General features: G+C 43.0%; 1 protein-coding gene across 12 annotated transcripts in view; it reads left to right on the top strand.

The window, feature by feature from the left end:
* The window catches only part of LOC148515086 (serine/threonine-protein kinase N1-like), a 106,764-nt gene that overhangs the window by 75,252 nt on the left and 11,593 nt on the right, over positions 1 to 19,919 (top strand). For all 12 annotated transcript variants that reach the window (XM_088480312.1, XM_088480309.1, XM_088480308.1 and 9 more), the window contains 5 exons: positions 5,428 to 5,483; positions 10,371 to 10,446; positions 11,885 to 11,976; positions 12,081 to 12,257; positions 12,377 to 12,439. In XM_088480312.1, the coding sequence (XP_088336438.1) occupies positions 5,428 to 5,483; positions 10,371 to 10,446; positions 11,885 to 11,976; positions 12,081 to 12,257; positions 12,377 to 12,439 (464 nt within the window). The remainder of the gene's footprint in view (positions 1 to 5,427; positions 5,484 to 10,370; positions 10,447 to 11,884; positions 11,977 to 12,080; positions 12,258 to 12,376; positions 12,440 to 19,919) is intronic.

The following is a 19,919-nucleotide window of genomic DNA, read 5'->3' as shown; positions in this document are numbered from 1 at the left end:
ATTTTCGCCTGTTTGGCTTTTACCCCGTATTCAAATTGGAAGACTTTCCGTCTAGGCCTATGAATAGCAGGCGGAAAAAAGTGCAGAATTGGGGTTTAGGGTTGCGGGAACCCCAGTGCAGCCTTCAGACAGTCCCCCACAGGTAATCTGTGTTAAAAAAAAAAAAAAAAAAACTTAAGGACACCCCAAAAAATCACTTTGTCCCTTTTTTTTATTTGCTCCCAAATTCAAAGTTAAAAACTAGCGAACTTGACTCTAGGGGGGTCACCAAGTATGCCCCAGGTGTTTTTTTCATTGCAGCTGCTTGCTGCAGGTGGGTTTTTCACGATTTTATCAACTCACTTTAGCAACCACGTACCCAGGATCTGTATGTGTGTTGCCACACATACAGATCCCTCCCGAATGCCAGCTGACTGGACTGAATGGGGCTTGCACGTCCCGTCAGTCAATCAGCGGCCACGCTGACTTTAGAGCGGCCGCTGATTGGCTACAGCTACTGACAGTTCCCAAGTGGGAGCTGTCAGGTGGGAACTGTCAGTAGTCGGAGCCAATCAGCGGCCGCTCTAAAGTCAGCGCAGCCACTGATTGGCTGATGGGAGGTGCAAGCTCTGTGCAGTCCCATCAGCTGGCGTTCGGGAGGGATCTGTATGTGTGGCAACAGATCCTGGGTATGTGGATCGTGAACTCGTTTTTTTGTTTTGCCAAGTTCATGGATTACTGCGGAGACCAGTGCCAGGATATAGGTGAGTATGTTTTTTTTTTTTTGTTTGCAGTGCCAGTCATTAAGGATATTCTACTGGACAAGGGGACAGAAACATCTGGTATAGGTAACTATGTGTGAATGGGTAGGTGTGTGTAATAAAGTTATGCTAATCACGGTGTGTGTGTTTTGTCTTTATTTAACTATTTATTTTACAGTGAAGTTACAGGTGCTGCATGTCTGCTGGCACTTGTTGTTCCGCAAGTGCAAAATGGCAGGCATGCTGGCACTTGTAGTTCCACTGTAAAATACAATAGTTTTACATTATTTGGCCCCCCCATTACCCCCATACTCACCGCTCCAGGGGTATGGGGAAGAGTCCCGTGCTTTAGCGTAAGTCTGTGATGCTCGGGAGGGGGGGGGGCCTTCTTTGGGGGGTCCCCGACTCCCCCGAGATCACCGGCTTGCACTGTCCGACTTGGTGTGCTAATGCTTTGGACCTGGAGCCCCGGTGATTGGGTCTCCGGGCTGTGGCATTACACCCCAGTTGGTTGGGTCTGGTGCTGGTCTTAAATATAGGGGGATCCCCACGTCTTTTTTTCCCCCTATATTTAAAACCAGGACTGGTCCCTGCAGCCTGGTGTTGGTTGCTAAAATATGGGTGAACCCTACACATTTTGTTCCCCGTATTCTTAGAAACCAGGACTGGCTGGCAAGCCTGGGGCTGGTTTGGCTTTTGGGGGGGGGGGGGGGGACCCTATGTTTTTTGTTTTTTTTTTAACTTTCAACCCGTTTTTTTACAGGTTAAACACAACTGGAATTTTTGGGAAATAATACAGGGACCCCCCCCTAAAGATCTGTAGACATAGGTGATCACTATGGGTACCCTCATTTTTATCTCCTGAAGGAAGTCGGGGTTTCAAATAGTGGCGGCAGGTGCATTTTTGCAGAATTTAAAAAAATATGCATTTAGGGACTTAAAAATATGCTAGCACCCATTTTCATGTACCCCAAATTTGATGGGACCACTTTAAAAAAAAAAAAAAAAAGAAGCTAAGTGCTCTTCTGCATCACTTCTTCAATGTCAGGAAAAAAAACACATGCCGCGGCTATTTAAAAACTTGACTTTCTTTTGCAGGCAAAAACGGGGGTACCCATAGTGATCCCCCTGGTCTGGACATCTTTAGGAGGGTCCTACAATTATTTCCCAAAAATTCCCGTTTTTTTTTTTCACCGATCCCAGTTTCGCCGGTTCCCGATTTTGCCTACTTTCAAATTGAATACGGGGATATAGCGGGCACGCGCACGAAAATTTTTGCCTCCAAACTGGCGATGTAGACGAAAACGGGATTTCGCCGGCAGAGGCGAAAACGCCGCTTCAAATTGAATACGGGCCTTAAAGTCTACATGTTCGAGATTTGAAACAAGTAAATCAGTTCAACAAAACAAAACTAAGGCGTCCTTCCACCATTTCCACATACTCTGCAAATGTGGGAATGAGCAGCAGTAAAGGAAAGATGTTGACTTAGAAATTAAAGATGCTAATGTGGAAGTGCAACAGGATGAGGGGGTTATTTGTACATCTGACACTAATGAGAATGTTGATTATGAGAATGTGTTTGTGTAAAAGTAAATCAGCCACCAATGGCAGCAGTTCTTGACAATGACAATGGCTTATCCCTTTCACGGGCAAGACCAAAAAAGCCACCTCTTTCGTGTGGAATCATTTTTACCCAAATCCTGAAATTTGTCAAGCCATCTGTCCTGTTTGTGAAACTAAAGTAAGGAGAAGTATGTAAGTTAACCATCCAGGAACCTCTTCCCTCTTAGGTCATTTGCAGTGAGTTTCTGCAAATTATTTGGGAAAATCTCAAAAATCCTGTAAAAAAATTATAACAAGCAGTTCACCCTCTGCTGCCAGCAGCATGGATATATCCCAGCACTTGCAATCTCCATTGCCAACACCTTAATCATCAATCTCATTAATATGATTGGTTATTCCTCCTGCAGCCAATTTGCGAAAGCTGACTCCTCCACTATCCAGGATTCCCCAGAAGAATCCTTGCATGCTAGGGCTACTAGTGCTGCTGGGATTGAACCTCCATCCCAGAAGGGGACCAAGAAGAGTAGTTTCCAACTACAATAGACTGTGAAGCAGTCCTTTGCAAGTATGAAAGCTGCCGTCCAGTTGCATAGTGGATCACTGAAGCCATGATGGCTATGCTAGGATTAGATCTGCGTCCAATATCCACCATCAATGCATGTGGTTTTAGACCATTAATTTAGGTCCTGTGTCCCTACATCCATCTGGATTCCATTTTACCAGAACAGCATTTCCTTGCCTGTGTTGGGACGTTAAAAAAAAATTGTCCTTGGACTAGAAAATGCCATTGTACCCACTATCCACTTAACCACAGATATGTAGACAAGCGGTTCTGGTCAAACTAAAGATTAAGTGACTGTGACAGCCCAGTGGGTGGGTGTATCGCTTTCAGCATCAGCAGTATCTAACACACATCGCCACCTCATTGACATGTAGGCTACTCTCTATATACAACTTCTCTAAGAGGCATACCATATTAGAAAAACTCAGGGATGTCATACAGTAGCAAAATGGCTTACCCATCTAGGACTCTCTTCAGGATTTGTCATTCCAATAACGCAAGTAACATTGTGATAGCATTACAGCTGGGTGAATTTGAACATGTCCCATGTTTTACCCACACAATAAACTTGGTTGTTCAGAATTGTTTAAAAAATGACAGGGGAGAGCAGGAGATGCTGTCTGTGGCCCAAATTTCTGGACATATTTGGCATTCAGCACCCACATTGAAGATTAAAGCAGCTGCTAGAACACTTAAATTTTCCATGCCACCAACTGAAGCAAGAAGTAGTGGCCAGGTGTAATTCCACACTTTATATGCTACAAGTGAATGGGAGAACAACAGCAAGCCATTCAAACTTACACAACAAGCCATGACATATGGAGAGGAAGTGGAATGTACCCAATTCCAGCACACTGGAGAATACTTTTCTTTTTGCAAACTGCTGAAACCATTTGAAATAGTGACTAATAAAGTGAGTTCAGACACTGTTAGCATGAGTCAAGGGATTCCCTTAATAAAACTACTGGAAAAGCAGCTAGAGAAACTGAAGGAGGAGCTGAAGCTAAGTGATTCCGATAAGTATGCGTGACTTGTAGAGTAAGTTCTTTATTCACTTTGCCAGTACCACAGGGTTGTCAAGATCTTGCAATTGGATCACTACAATTTGGCAACCATGCTTGATCCTAGGTTAAGTCGTACGTAATGTCTTTCATTCCAACTGACACAGATCTTAAGAGTTGCAAAAAGCTCCTTGCCAGCAAGTTGTCAGCTCAAATGGTACATGACATAACAATGTATCCTGCTTCAGTTTCTCTTATTTTAATGAGAATGTACATATTAGCATTTCACACGGTCTTTTTTATTTCTAGGAGGAAAAAAATACAATTTAGAGCCCCTTATACTGTACAAACTAGATTTGGTTTACTTAAGTTATGGGGTGGTACAGTATATTAAACTGCCATTCTGTCTGACACTCCCGTGTCTCAATGTTTCATAGATGTGCTATATTGTTTTAAACTGCCATGTGTCTGTGCCGCTGCTCTGTTGCTCAGTTTAGCCAGCCAGCCTTTGGCCAATATTGGTGAACAATACTGTGAGCTGGTCAAAAATGACTAGCGATTAATGTTATTGAGGTTAATAATACTATTGGAACAAAAACCGCTAATGCTTGCATCGTTTCGTCACTGGCAGCACTAGGCTATGGCAGGCTTGGCTGGTCCTACTAAACAGTTTATCCCACAGCACATATGCTTATAGCACTGGGGTTTGCCCAACATCCTTGGTGATGAGTATTGGGGTTATAATGAAAAATTGTTAAATATAGTATATTAAAATGTGGCACTACTGATCCCAGGGTAATGGTGGTACTGCCCAGATGAGTTTACAGACTAAGAAATGTGGGAGCTGATACATAAAGTAGTAATATAAAATCTGTGTAGCTGGTGGTACATTATCAGCCACCAATAGTAAAACCGCCATTAATGACTGGCAGTTCTGGGCAGCTATGAATCAGTCATTGTAGAAATCGTAAGACATTCAGCTGCTGGCAGACAGGCTGTTGATCACCATTTATCTTATTTGAACCTCCTTCCTCTTCTGGTCCGGGAAAAGGCTTTTGATTTTGTGTTGCATGGATACTCATGTTGTCTGCCAGCTTGGATTAGCTATATGCCAGGTATTTTTATTGCCATCGTAATTGCTGGGTCTATTTACTCGTTTTGATATAAGGTTGGTTGAACTTAGAAACAGACATTGCAGCATCTTTCTTTATGCTTGCGCTCGTAGAACTACAAGTGGCAGCATAAACAGTGTCTGTCCGAGCACACTGGTGTTAATACCAGCAGTGCTGTGTTTGGTGATCAGTGAATAGCTCAGTGGGCAGATCCACATTTTTTACACTGTACATTGCATACCTCATAGTTGTCCTGATTTTCATTAGACCGGCCCAATTTGCAAAACACAAAAGGGGCAGATTTTTGACAAAAAGTGTGTAGTACTGGGTGGATTGGGGCGGGGGATAGTATGTCCTGATTTGGCTTCAATGTTCCAATCGTCCTTAGATCATTCTATAAAACGAGGTACCGTATGTAAGGCACTGCACTAATGATATCTGATTCACAGGTGGATCACCCAGTGATAAAGCAAACTCCAGCTGCAAGAAAGGACAGTCAGAGAAGGTTGGTATAAATAAATAGCAACATTGGTGTTTTCTATACTGTGCCTCTTCTCATGGAAAACCCAACCAATACCAACAATGGAACTCTGCTCCTATCCTGCGCTTTTCACACATTTTGCACTGTCCATTTGGTGTCTCCTGAGAATGCAGAATAGACGAGTACCGATAAACCAAATAGGCCACCATCAAGGTGTGCTGGTTATTAACCACAGTATTGTGCTGTGTGCACCCTGTGTACTGCAAAAATCAGGTCTTGTGTAGGCAATTTTCATTAATGCCATAATTGTATGCACAGCAGGGGCGTATCTATAATGGGCGTACACGGGGGGCCCACACCTCATTCCCAGCACCCATACTTTTTAATACTTACCGCTCAGAAGTCCCAAGTCGGCTGGAGAGGCGCTACACAAAGAGCGATTTTTCCAGCATTCTACGCAAGCGCAGTAGGGAAATTGCCGGGAAAATAGCTGCCATGCCATTTTCCCGGTGACCTGCGCATGTGCAGTAGACTCCGGGTACAATCTAGTGCCCGGAGTCTGCTGAGGCTGTCAATGCGTGGCGGCCGCCGGAGAGAGAGGGGGGGCCCCGGACGGGGAGTGAACACGGACCCTCTCCTCTCTTAATACGCCCCTGATGTACAGTATATTATAGATATGCTATGCAGTCATACAAGTGATGTGGCATTTGAGTGGCACAATCCTGTTGCCCCTGTTGTAGTTTTCAGTGTTTTGTGTCCCTCTCCTAACCATTGACTATAAACAGGAAGACTCATTTAGGAATAAATCATATTTTTGGGAAAATAAAGTATTGTTCCTCTTTGCGAGTGCAAATCTAAGCTCATCCGTGTCCCTCACCTGTTCTCCGTCTGTGCAGAGGCCACCACTATGGTCGGTATATCCATGCAGATTCCCATAATAGCAGTTTTACAAATGAAGGTGTGTGACACCATAAAAGCGCAGTTACATTCTTAATTAGCACAGTGATAAATATGTTTTAGTGGAGGAAGCCATTTTGTATAACATAAAAATAGTTTGTTTTAAGAGCAGATTGAGCCCGACTCAGAAGTACACACAGACATACTGTAGCTGCATCTTTTGCCGCAAACGCGTCTTTAGTTCTGCTGAGTGGTAAATGCATATGACAAATAGTAATCCCCTGGGCATATTTATGAAATAACATTTCCGGGATATCCCATGAAGACGCCCGTTTTCGGAGGCTACCGCAAATATTATGGTTCCCTGGGATTTAAGGAGGGATAGCAGCAGATATCTCTGATATCTGCCATAGTCCCTTCATTTCCAACCGCAAAGCAGCATCCCCCCCTTCCTCACCCCCTGTTATCTCCCAGGAATGCCCACTACAGTGAGGTCACTACCTTTTGAAGCACCCGGTACGGGCAGCTTAGCAGTGTGCGCGGGATTGCCGCGCTCCCCAGGAAATAGGCATGGCCTCGTGACAAGGGGGGCATGGGGAGTCCGGGGGTCCCGCAGGTGCGGGCTGCTCACGGGAACTAGTGCCGGCTCCCTTACTGTGACAGGAGTCGAGTGCTGCACGTAATTCTACAGTCCTGTCACTGAGGGGGAGTCTGCACTTTGGAGTCAGCCCTCGGCAGGTGACACCCGGGTGCGGCTCGCACCCTCCTTGTGACGCCACTGGCCCACTACAATTCTTACACCATGCGTCCATCCTGTGCGCAGACAATTGAGGCGCATGCACAGACCTAATACATTGTCCGTTTGTGTTCGACCTCGATGCTGCATCCTCCTCAGGCCCATAATATTTTTGCCCTCTTAAATTAAATTTATTTCTGCAATTAATGTCAAAAGTCTTTGTAACAATACTGATGTATTGGTTAAGCTGACAAAATAGCTGCCTCTCATGGGCATAACTAGGGGTTTATGGCACTCAGGACAAATTGAAAATGACCCCCCCCCCCCCAATTTATGTGATCTGGGCCTATTGTCCAGGATCACTTACAAGAGCACGGGCCTAATGCCCGCCTATCGGATTACCCCCACGTGCCTAACAACCTGGTGGTCTAGGGAGGGTTACTGATGGGAAAGCATCATAAAGGACCCAGCTGTCTGGTGCAAGAGGCTGCAGTGGGGACCTTCGTTAGCTAATTTCCTTTCCCAGCACTGCAGCACTTCCAGGTCCCCAGCCACAGTCTTTTGCTGTTTGCTCGTCCTGGTTAGTGGCGCTGCCTCTTCTTCTCCGCCTCCAGCCGGTGCCGCCGATCTTCTTACTTGATCGCGGCCCCCAGAGCTCTTTCTCTTGAGCCTGGCATCTTCTGGCCTCTTCCGCAGCCGCTGGAGCTGTTCATGTGATGTCTTCCTCCACGGACCATCACCAAACACGCTCTTCCGCTCAGTGGCATCTCATGTGACGTGGCAAGCTGCGATTGGCCCGCCGCGGCCACTTTCTATTGGCTGCTGATCCATGAGCAGTTGCCGCTCTTCATTGGCCGCTGGTCCGCGAGCTGCAACAATCTCGCAGCCGGCGCCAAATGTCACCTGCTAATTCTTGACCGGAACTTGAAACAGACACACTTCCCTAGCGCCGGCCACTGATGTGTCCCGTTGGGACATCTCGCTAGGCTGCAGGACTTCCGGCGCTGGGAACACACACTTGATCCCATTGCTAACTGCTACAGTGGAGCACATCTCAACACTGTACATTTACATTGCCCTGCCCAGCAGAGCCCCCCATACTGGGCCTGTCATGGCACCCAAGGCACACACCCCGCTTGCCCTGCCGTCGTTATGCCACTCCTGCCTCCACTAAGTATTCGCTATAAAAGCATTTTATACGGAATCCAAATGTGTGTAAGCTACAGCACAATCTGCTGGGTTGGAGATATCGGTATGCAGTGGGGATATCATCATCATTATGTTGACACTGCAGAAGTCACAGTCCCATTGCCAGCACCAGCATGCAGACCATTTTAAAATGCTACTTAAAGTATTTTCACGGTGCCGCTTGTAGAACTACTTTTATAAGCATGTTTAAAGTTGGTATAGCAACACCGTTAAAATGCTTCAATTAACATGATACCATTGTCAGCAGTGCCGACAATTGGGCTCAGACATAGGCAGTGTCGAAATGACAGTCGAACTACCTTATGTATTCTGAGAAATCCTTTTTATCTATATGCTCCCTACAAGTTATAGTGTGCCTTAGAAAATTGCAGTGTACTGTATGTAATACATCAGACATATGCTATACAAAGCCAGCAATTATAGTGAGCCATTAGATGTGACATTAGGTTGGATGTTGACACCATTGCAAAATCCAAGTCCTCTGCTCGGCAGAGCATTAGGGCAAGTCTGGGGGCAGAAGTTAGCACAGGCCTTGTACATATATGTACACATTGGTCTCCTATTAATAATGAACACTATAGACTGTCCATAGTATAGGCTGTAGGGGGGAGTCTAAAAAAAATAACTTGCCTATTAAAACCACTAGGAAACTCAACTGAGCTGTCTAATACATGTTCTCCCACCTCATGGTAAGACACCTGTCTTTTATTACTGGCAGCTGATCTCTGGTTTCTTTGGTCTGGTGCACTAATTGAGCTTTTAGAGCCACACCCCAGCAGACTTTGTAGGGAAAGCTACTGCAACTGGGCATGCTCAGAGGATTCATCTTGGCCCTTATACTGTATGTTGTGGCCACTACTCTACTAAAATTGTATTATATACTACTGCCTATGAGGTCCTGACTTGAGCCGCTAGCTGGGAATGGGGATAGTTTGCCTAAAGCTATGAAACATTACATAGGCTGCTATATGCTACATTACTGCCTTCCACAAGTTCAGTACACTTAACTTTCTGATGTTTTCATGTTGTTAAATCCCTCAAAACTGAGGACATCCCAGACGAGCAGGGGTTGAAGATTAAATACAGTAACATTCTTGGACATTATAACTGTAAAATGTGATGGATAACCCAGCCAAGATATTTAAGTGGAACCGTTTGATGTCTCTGATGTTTTCTCCATATATATAGTCTGCACACATCATTGATACTACTGTAGTTAGTGATAGGCGCTGATGGAAGTGGTGCCGAGCAGTCTGATGGAGGAGTCCCCTCAGGGGTCCCACCAATCACATTTGCTTCGGCAGCAGACGTCTCAGAGATGTCACCTGGGTCCTTCCAGTCACCACTTACACAGAGTAAATCATACAGTAGATATACATTTCCCTGGTAACAGTAATATCCAATAAATCTTTATTAGCCACATTCAAAACAATTTATATCACTTTACACAAACATATGCAAAGGTACTTTCAACCTCTAATACCGCACTGACAGGTTTCACCATTTCCCTGCCAAAACAATTCCATCTAGTAACGTTCCTTTACTAATTTATTTATAATATTACTATTTTGTATTACTGTAGAAAAATGTTTTAGTTGAGGTAAAACATTGAAGCCTTTTTAACAACTATTATTATATTTATTAGCTGTGCTTTATATAAACTGTATTCATTGCTATTTATTATAAAACCTTCTTGTTACTTAATTGTCTGTCTGTTTTATTGTGTAATTTTGAGCCCAGCAAAAATGAACCATGTTGAGATACAGTCCACCACCTCCTCTGTATGTCTCCCCTTATTCACTACATGTGAGTCAATTTGCTGGATGTTTGTGTCACAAGCAGTGAAAAACGCGGAGAAGGGAACCAGTGGACAAGTAGCGTATAGCAACCAATCATCTTTGAAGTAGCATTTATCAAGTATTGTCTAAAATAATAGGAAGGAGCTGATTGGTTGCTATGGGCAACTTCTCCACTGGTCCACTTCTACACACAATGTTTACTGCTTGATACATAAACACCTTAGTATATAAAGACACATATATAACACTTCTCCTGGGACTGTTTTACAGAGTGCACAATGTCTCTCATCTGTCTCTAGAAGATTTCAGACTACTGGCCGTGCTGGGCAGGGGGCACTTTGGAAAGGTGAGTGACTTAGATCCAGCTGAGAGGGATAACCCTGGAAGCACCAGTAACTTGGGAGAAACACCCTAACAAAGTATATTAGATACAAAGAGAAGAAGTACAAACAGGAAAGATCTACAGGTGTGACATCTTGAGGTCAGCAAACATGGGACTCTGGGCCTAATTCAGGAATGGACGCAAATGTCGTTGCAGCTGAAATCCTGGACCCAGCGACTGCGCGCATATGTGCCAATGTCGCATTTGTATGGTGACTCCCACTGGCTGCATCGCAGATCCGTTGCTTGCATATAAGGATGCAACCATCGGAAGCACACCTGACTTCTGAATAACCCTATGAACACGCAGAATGGACGACAGAACTAAGACGCCGGTGCCTTAACAGCGTACAGAATCGCAGACACAGGCTGTGACACACCCCCAAAACAATTGTGACACGCCTGCGTTTTAGTCGCCACCCCCCAGTTACTACCCACGAACGATCCCTGACTGTTAATCACATAAATGCTCTCTGTGACCACCGTCGCTAGACCATCGCGGCACATATATGCAGTGCAACTGTGACACATGCGCAGTAGAAAAAACATCGCCCATTTGTGAAAACATCAGCATTGCGTCCATCTCAGCATCAGGCCCCTCTGTTGTGTCAGGCTCTCCAACGTAAACTCACAACAGAGTGAGCGGTTCTTGGCGCCGACTCGTTAACAGTTGCTATTTTAATGGTATAATTGAATTCATGCATAACTTATTTATCTTCATCAAGACATGTGTATTGAGTAGAAGTACCTAAAGTCTGTTGTACTGATGATCAGCAAGGATAAGGTTTCAGATTTGTGGGGAGATGTATCAAACCTTCGAGAAAGATAAAGAGGAGAAGTTTCCCATAGCAACCAATCAGCTTCTAACGATCATTTATCTAGCACATTGTATAAAACGGCTGATTGGTTACTATGGAAAACTTCTCCACTTTATCTCTCTTGAAGGTTTGATACATCTCCCTCTATATGTACATAATACAAATAAATGCCATATAAATGATATAGTCAGACATTTACTTTGTATCAGGTACAGTTTCCCAAACAGGTACACCATAGATGCACACACCATCTGATTTTATCAGACACTTCTCCAATTTCCTGGATAGATCTTTCTATGATTAATCAATATGATTTATAGTTTGAATTTGAGTGGAAATTCCTTAAAATGCAGCCAATTGGCTGTAATCACTTTCTGCTGAAAGACGACGGCCAATTGAATCTTTTGTGATCCTGGTGTCCTGTCCCAAATGCATTGTGGACAGCCTTATAGGACATGCTGCTGTTCTCTGGATTTAACCATCCAGTCCTGTTTGTCTGTGTCTTACTCAGCCCACTAGTATCTCTAGTTCCATCACTGTCTCAGGCTCTTTCTCACCTACAGTATTGGTCTGTCTTTTGCTTAGGTCCTTCTATCCGAGTACAAACAGACCGGAGAATATTTTGCTATCAAAGCCTTAAAGAAAGGGGATATCATTGCCAGGGACGAGGTGGAAAGGTCAGTGTGTGCACCGAGCCTCTTTTCTTATTGTCATTATTTATCCCAGTTTTGCCTGAGAAGATCTTTGGTTCCTGACGGTCTTTGTACCCGTTTTCCTGCAGTCTCATGTGTGAAAAGCGGGTGTTCGTGGCAGTGAGTGGAGCCTCCCATCCGTTCCTCCTCAGCCTGCTTGGCTGCTTCCAGACTCCAGAGCATGTCTGCTTTGTCATGGACTACATGGCCGGTGGAGACCTAATGACTCACATACACACAGAGGTGTTCAGCCAGGCACGGGCAATGTGAGTCTGTGCCTCTACCTGATGTCTGTTGTATGTACAGTACAGTGTTGACTTTGATACTGTATTGAATTATAGGGTATGTTGTAACAAAGTCTTCTGTGTGATATTCCACACCTCAGGTTCTATGCTGCCTGCGTTCTACTGGGGCTTCAGTTCCTGCACAGCAAGGACATTGTGTACAGGTGAGACTAGTGACAGTGTGTACATATGAGATGAGTAGTGCTAGTTTGTACATATGAGATGATGAGTAGTGCTAGTGTGTACATATGAGATGAGTAGTGCTAGTGTGTACATATGAGATGATGAGTAGTGCTAGTGTGTACATATGAGATGAGTAGTGCTAGTGTGTACATATGAGATGAGTAGTGCTAGTGTGTACATATGAGATGATGAGTAGTGCTAGTGTGTACATATGAGATGATGAGCAGTGACAGTGAGTACATATGAGATGAGTAGTGCTAGTGTGTACACGTGAGATGATGAGCAGTGATAGTGTGTACATATGAGATGATGAGCAGTGACAGTGAGTACATATGAGATGATGAGTAGTGATAGTTTGTACATATGAGATGAATAGTGCTAGTGTGTACATATGAGATGATAAGCAGTGATAGTGTGTACATATGAGATGATGAGCAGTGCTAGTGTGTACATATGAGATGATGAGCAGTGCTAGTGTGTACATATGAGATGATGAGCAGTGATAGTGTGTACATATGAGATGAGCAGTGACAGTGAGTACATATGAGATGAGCAGTGACAGTGTGTACATATGAGATGATGAGCAGTGATAGTTTGTACATATGAGATGAATAGTGACAGTGTGTACATATGAGATGAGCAGTGATAGTGTGTACATATGAGATGATGAGCAATGATAGTGTGTACATATGAGATGATGAGTGATAGTTTGTACATATGAGATGAATAGTGCTAGTGTGTACATATGATATGATGAGTAGTGATAGTGTGTACATATGAGATGATGAGCAGTGATAGTGTGTACATATGAGATGATGAGTAGTGCTAGTGTGTACATATGAGATGAGCAGTGATAGTGTGTACATATGAGATGATGAGTGATAGTTTGTACATATGAGATGAATAGTGCTAGTGTGTACATATGATATGATGAGTAGTGATAGTGTGTACATATGAGATGATGAGCAGTGACAGTGAGTACATATGAGATGATGAGTAGTGATAGTGTGTACATATGAGATGAGTAGTGATAGTGTGTACATATGAGATGATGAGTGATAGTTTGTACATATGAGATGAATAGTGCTAGTGTGTACATATGATATGATGAGTAGTGATAGTGTGTACATATGAGATGATGAGCAGTGACAGTGAGTACATATGAGATGATGAGTAGTGATAGTGTGTACATATGAGATGAGCAGTGATAGTGTGTACATATGAGATGATGAGCAATGATAGTGTGTACATATGAGATGATGAGTGATAGTTTGTACATATGAGATGAATAGTGCTAGTGTGTACATATGAGATGATGAGCAGTGATAGTGTGTACATATGAGATGATGAGCAGTGATAGTGTGTACATATGAGATGATGAGCAGTGATAGTGTGTACATATGAGATGAGCAGTGACAGTGAGTACATATGAGATGAGCAGTGACAGTGAGTACATATGAGATGAGCAGTGACAGTGAGTACATATGAGATGAGTAGTGCTAGTGTGTACATATGAGATGATGAGCAGTGATAGTGTGTACATATGAGATGATGAGTAGTGATAGTGTGTACATATGAGATGAGCAGTGATAGTGTGTACATATGAGATGATGAGCAATGATAGTGTGTACATATGAGATGATGAGTGATAGTTTGTACATATGAGATGAATAGTGCTAGTGTGTACATATGAGATGATGAGCAGTGCTAGTGTGTACATATGAGATGATGAGCAGTGATAGTGTGTACATATGAGATGATGAGCAGTGACAGTGAGTACATATGAGATGATGAGTAGTGATAGTTTGTACATATGAGATGAATAGTGACAGTGTGTACATATGAGATGATGAGTGATAGTTTGTACATATGAGATGAATAGTGATATTGTGTACATATGAGATGAGCAGTGACAGTGAGTACATATGAGATGAGCAGTGACAGTGAGTACATATGAGATGATGAGTAGTGATAGTTTGTACATATGAGATGAATAGTGACAGTGTGTACATATGAGATGAATAGTGCTAGTGTGTACATATGAGATGATGAGCAGTGATAGTGTGTACATATGAGATGATGAGCAGTGATAGTGTGTACATATGAGATGATGAGCAGTGATAGTGTGTACATATGAGATGATGAGTAGTGATAGTTTGTACATATGAGATGAATAGTGACAGTGTGTACATATGAGATGAGCAGTGCTAGTGTGTACATATGAGATGATGAGTAGTGATAGTGTGTACATATGAGATGATGAGTAGTGATAGTGTGTACATATGATATGATGAGTAGTGATAGTGTGTACACGTGAGATGATGAGCAGTGATAGTGTGTACATATGAGATGATGAGTGACAGTGAGTACATATGAGATGATGAGCAGTGATAGTGAGTACATATGAGATGATGAGTAGTGCTAGTGTGTACATATGATATGATGAGCAGTGATATAGTGTACATATGATATGATGAGTAGTGATAGTGTGTACACGTGAGATGATGAGCAGTGATAGTGTGTACATATGTACACACTATCACTACTCATCATCTCATATGTACACACTATCACTGCTCATCATCTCACGTGTACACACTATCACTACTCATCATATCATATGTACACACTATCACTACTCATCATCTCATATGTACACACTATCACTACTCATCATCTCATATGTACACACTAGCACTGCTCATCATCTCATATGTACACACTAGCACTATTCATCTCATATGTACAAACTATCACTCATCATCTCATATGTACACACTATCATTGCTCATCATCTCATATGTACACACTAGCACTACTCATCTCATATGTACACACTATCACTGCTCATCTCATATGTACACACTAGCACTGCTCATCATCTCATATGTACACACTATCACTACTCATCATCTCATATGTACACACTATCACTACTCATCATCTCATATGTACACACTATCATTGCTCATCATCTCATATGTACACACTATCACTGCTCATCTCATATGTACACACTGTCACTATTCATCTCATATGTACAAACTATCACTACTCATCATCTCATATGTACTCACTGTCACTGCTCATCATCTCATATGTACACACTATCACTACTCATCTCATATGTACAAACTATCACTCATCATCTCATATGTACACACTATCACTACTCATCATCTCATATGTACACACTATCATTGCTCATCATCTCATATGTACACACTATCACTGCTCATCATCTCACGTGTACACACTATCACTACTCATCATCTCATATGTACACACTATCACTACTCATCATCTCATATGTACACACTATCACTACTCATCATATCATATGTACACACTATCACTGCTCATCATCTCATATGTACACACTAGCACTATTCATCTCATATGTACAAACTATCACTCATCATCTCATATGTACACACTATCACTACTCATCATCTCATATGAGATGATGAGTGATAGTTTGTACATATGAGATGAATAGTGCTAGTGTGTACATATGAGATGATGAGCAGTGATAGTGTGTACATATGATATGATGAGTAGTGATAGTGTGTACATATGAGATGATGAGTAGTGATAGTGTGTACATATGAGATGATGAGTAGTGATAGTGTGTACATATGAGATGATGAGTAGTGATAGTGTGTACATATGAGATGATGAGTAGTGATAGTGTGTACACGTGAGATGATGAGCAGTGATAGTGTGTACATATGAGATGATGAGCAATGATAGTGTGTACATATGAGATGATGAGTAGTGATAGTGTGTACATATGAGATGATGAGTGATAGTTTGTACATATGAGATGAGTAGTGCTAGTGTGTACATATGAGATGAGTAGTGCTAGTGTGTACATATGAGATGAGTAGTGCTAGTGTGTACATATGAGATGAGTAGTGCTAGTGTGTACACGTGAGATGATGAGCAGTGATAGTGTGTACATATGAGATGATGAGTGACAGTGAGTACATATGAGATGATGAGCAGTGATAGTGAGTACATATGAGATGATGAGTAGTGCTAGTGTGTACATATGATATGATGAGCAGTGATATAGTGTACATATGATATGATGAGTAGTGATAGTGTGTACACGTGAGATGATGAGCAGTGATAGTGTGTACATATGAGATGATGAGCAATGATAGTGTGTACATATGAGATGATGAGTAGTGATAGTGTGTACATATGAGATGATGAGTGATAGTTTGTACATATGAGATGAATAGTGCTAGTGTGTACATATGAGATGATGAGCAGTGATAGTGTGTACATATGATATGATGAGTAGTGATAGTGTGTACATATGAGATGATGAGTAGTGCTAGTGTGTACATATGAGATGATGAGCAGTGATAGTGTGTACATATGATATGATGAGTAGTGATAGTGTGTACATATGAGATGATGAGCAGTGATAGTGTGTACATATGATATGATGAGTAGTGATAGTGTGTACATATGAGATGATGAGTAGTGCTAGTGTGTACATATGAGATGAGTAGTGCTAGTGTGTACATATGAGATGATGAGCAGTGATAGTGTGTACATATGATATGATGAGTAGTGATAGTGTGTACATATGAGATGATGAGTGACAGTGAGTACATATGAGATGATGAGTAGTGATAGTGTGTACATATGAGATGATGAGTGATAGTTTGTACATATGAGATGAATAGTGCTAGTGTGTACATATGAGATGATGAGCAGTGATAGTGTGTACATATGATATGATGAGTAGTGATAGTGTGTACATATGAGATGATGAGCAGTGATAGTGTGTACATATGATATGATGAGTAGTGATAGTGTGTACATATGAGATGATGAGTAGTGCTAGTGTGTACATATGAGATGAGTAGTGCTAGTGTGTACATATGAGATGATGAGCAGTGATAGTGTGTACATATGATATGATGAGTAGTGATAGTGTGTACACGTGAGATGATGAGCAGTGATAGTGTGTACATATGAGATGATGAGTGACAGTGAGTACATTTGAGATGATGAGTAGTGCTAGTGTGTACATATGATATGATGAGCAGTGATATAGTGTACATATGATATGATGAGTAGTGATAGTGTGTACACGTGAGATGATGAGTAGTGATAGTGTGTACATATGAGATGATGAGCAGTGATAGTGTGTACATGTGAGATGAGGAGTAGTGACAGTGAGTACATGTGAGATCAGGGCCGGATTAAGGTCTGTGGGGGCCCCTGGGCAACAAACTTGTAGGGGCCCCTATATACCATAGTTTCTCATCACCCTAGGAACATTTATTTTAACTTTTTATTCACCTCAGTAGTAATGCCCACTGTAGTAGTGCCCCTTATGCAATGTCCCCAGTAGCAGTGCCCTTTATGCAGTGCCCCTGGTAATGGTCTCCCATATGCAGTGCCCACTGTAGTTGGCTCCCCTATGCAGTGCCACCTGTAGTAATGCCCCTTATGCAGTGCCCCCAGTAGTGGTCCCCCTATGCAGTGCCCCTTATATAATGCCCCCAGTAGTGGTCTTTATATAGTGCCCCAGAACCAGTAGTGGTTTCCCCTATGCAGTGCCCCTTATATAATGCCCCCAGTAGTGGTCCCCCTATGCAGTGCCCCTTATGTAATGCCCCCAGTAGTGGTCTTTATATAGTGCCCCAGAACCAGTAGTGGTTTCCCCTATGCAGTGCCCCTTATATAATACCCCCAGTAGTGGTCCCCCTATACAGTCCCCTAGCCCTTATATAGTGCCCCCAGACCCAGTAGTGGTACCCCCCTATGCAGTGCCCCTTATATAGTACCCCCAGTAGTAGTCCCCCTATGCACTAACCCTAGTAGCCCTCCCTCAGTGCCCCCATGAAGCGGGCCCCCCTATGCAGTGCCCTCTGTAGCGGCCCCCCCTCTATGCAGTGCCCCCTGTAACGGGCCCCCCTATGCAGTGCCCCTCCCCCCCTATGCAGTGCCCCTTACACACAGAAAAAAAAAATCACAACTTACCTGAATCCCCACTCCTGATGTGACCGCCGCAGTCAGCACCGGGTCCCGGTTCTTCTCCTTCACTATGGGAGAGACGTCAGCGTCATAACGTCTCTCCCATCACACGCTGCTGGGGGAGCCGGAAGGCGGAGCTCATGAGTGAGCTCCAGCCGGCTCCCTCCGTTGTGCAGCAGCCAATGAGAGTCTATCTGACTCTCATCGACTGTTATAACAAACACACAGCTACCACTGGCAGCTGTGTGTTTGTCACTGTGTAGTGTGGCCGCGCTCCCTGTGGTCTACACTACACTAGCGACGGGGACACTAGCGGCAGGTGCAGACAGCGCACCGCTGCTAGTGGGGGCCCCTCCGTGTGTGGGGGCCCAGGGACGACCGCCCCTGTCTCCCCCCCTTAATCCGGCCCTGTGTGAGATGATGAGTAGTGACAGTGTGTACATGTGAGATGATCAGCAGTGACAGTGTGTATAATGTGAGTTGATGAGTAGTGATAGTGTGTACATGTGACATAATACAGTAATTAGTGACAGTGTGTATATTTTGGATGAGTAGTGATAGTGTGTACATGTGACATAATACAGTAATTAGTGACAGTGTGTATATTTTGGATGAGTAGTGATAGTGTGTACATGTGACATAATACAGTAATTAGTGACAGTGTGTATATTTTGGATGAGTAGTGATAGTGTGTACATGTGACATAATACAGTAATTAGTGACAGTGTGTATATTTTGGATGAGTAGTGATAGTGTGTACATGTGACATAATACAGTAATTAGTGACAGTGTGTATATTTTGGATGAGTAGTGATAGTGTGTACATGTGACATAATACAGTAATTAGTGACAGTGTATATTTTGGATGAGTAGTGATAGTGTGTACATGTGACATAATACAGTAATTAGTGACAGTGTATATTTTGGATGAGTAGTGATAGTGTGTACATGTGAGATAATGTATAAAATCATGTTGTTGTTGTTGTTTTTTATAAGTTATATATATTAATCATACTGCTGTTTCCCCTGGGGTTCCAACTAGGTAAAGGAGGTGGTTAGCCAAAATGAATGTAGTTGATCCTGCAGCTGAATGTCATCCTATGAATTATCACCTTAACTTGGCTCTTTTCAATGTTATTGAACTGTTAAGGTCTTTCCTTGTGGTCTGCTTGTGTGCTGCATGAGGCTCACTCTGTACAGCACATGTCTAGCATGCGTGTAGTAGGAGGGGACTTATGAGTGTGTATTGTAGACCACTACATTGATCCTTTCACCCATGTCATACCCCTCCTGAATCCTCTTTATATTTCTTCCCGCACCCTTTTTGTCCCCCTGTTCCATTCCCATTCTTTAACATCTCTAACTCGCTCTTCAAAGGGTGACAGTGAGGAAACTGTCACCCTTTGAAGACAGCAGTTTCCTCACGGTCACCCTATTTTCATCAGGCATCATATGTAA

The sequence above is a fragment of the Taudactylus pleione genome, unplaced genomic scaffold (assembly GCF_031769625.1).
Source record: "Taudactylus pleione unplaced genomic scaffold, aTauple2 ptg000253l, whole genome shotgun sequence".
Taxonomy (NCBI): domain Eukaryota; kingdom Metazoa; phylum Chordata; class Amphibia; order Anura; family Myobatrachidae; genus Taudactylus; species Taudactylus pleione.
Note: the sequence above shows the minus strand (reverse complement) of the source record. Positions and strands in the feature narration are given on the sequence as shown.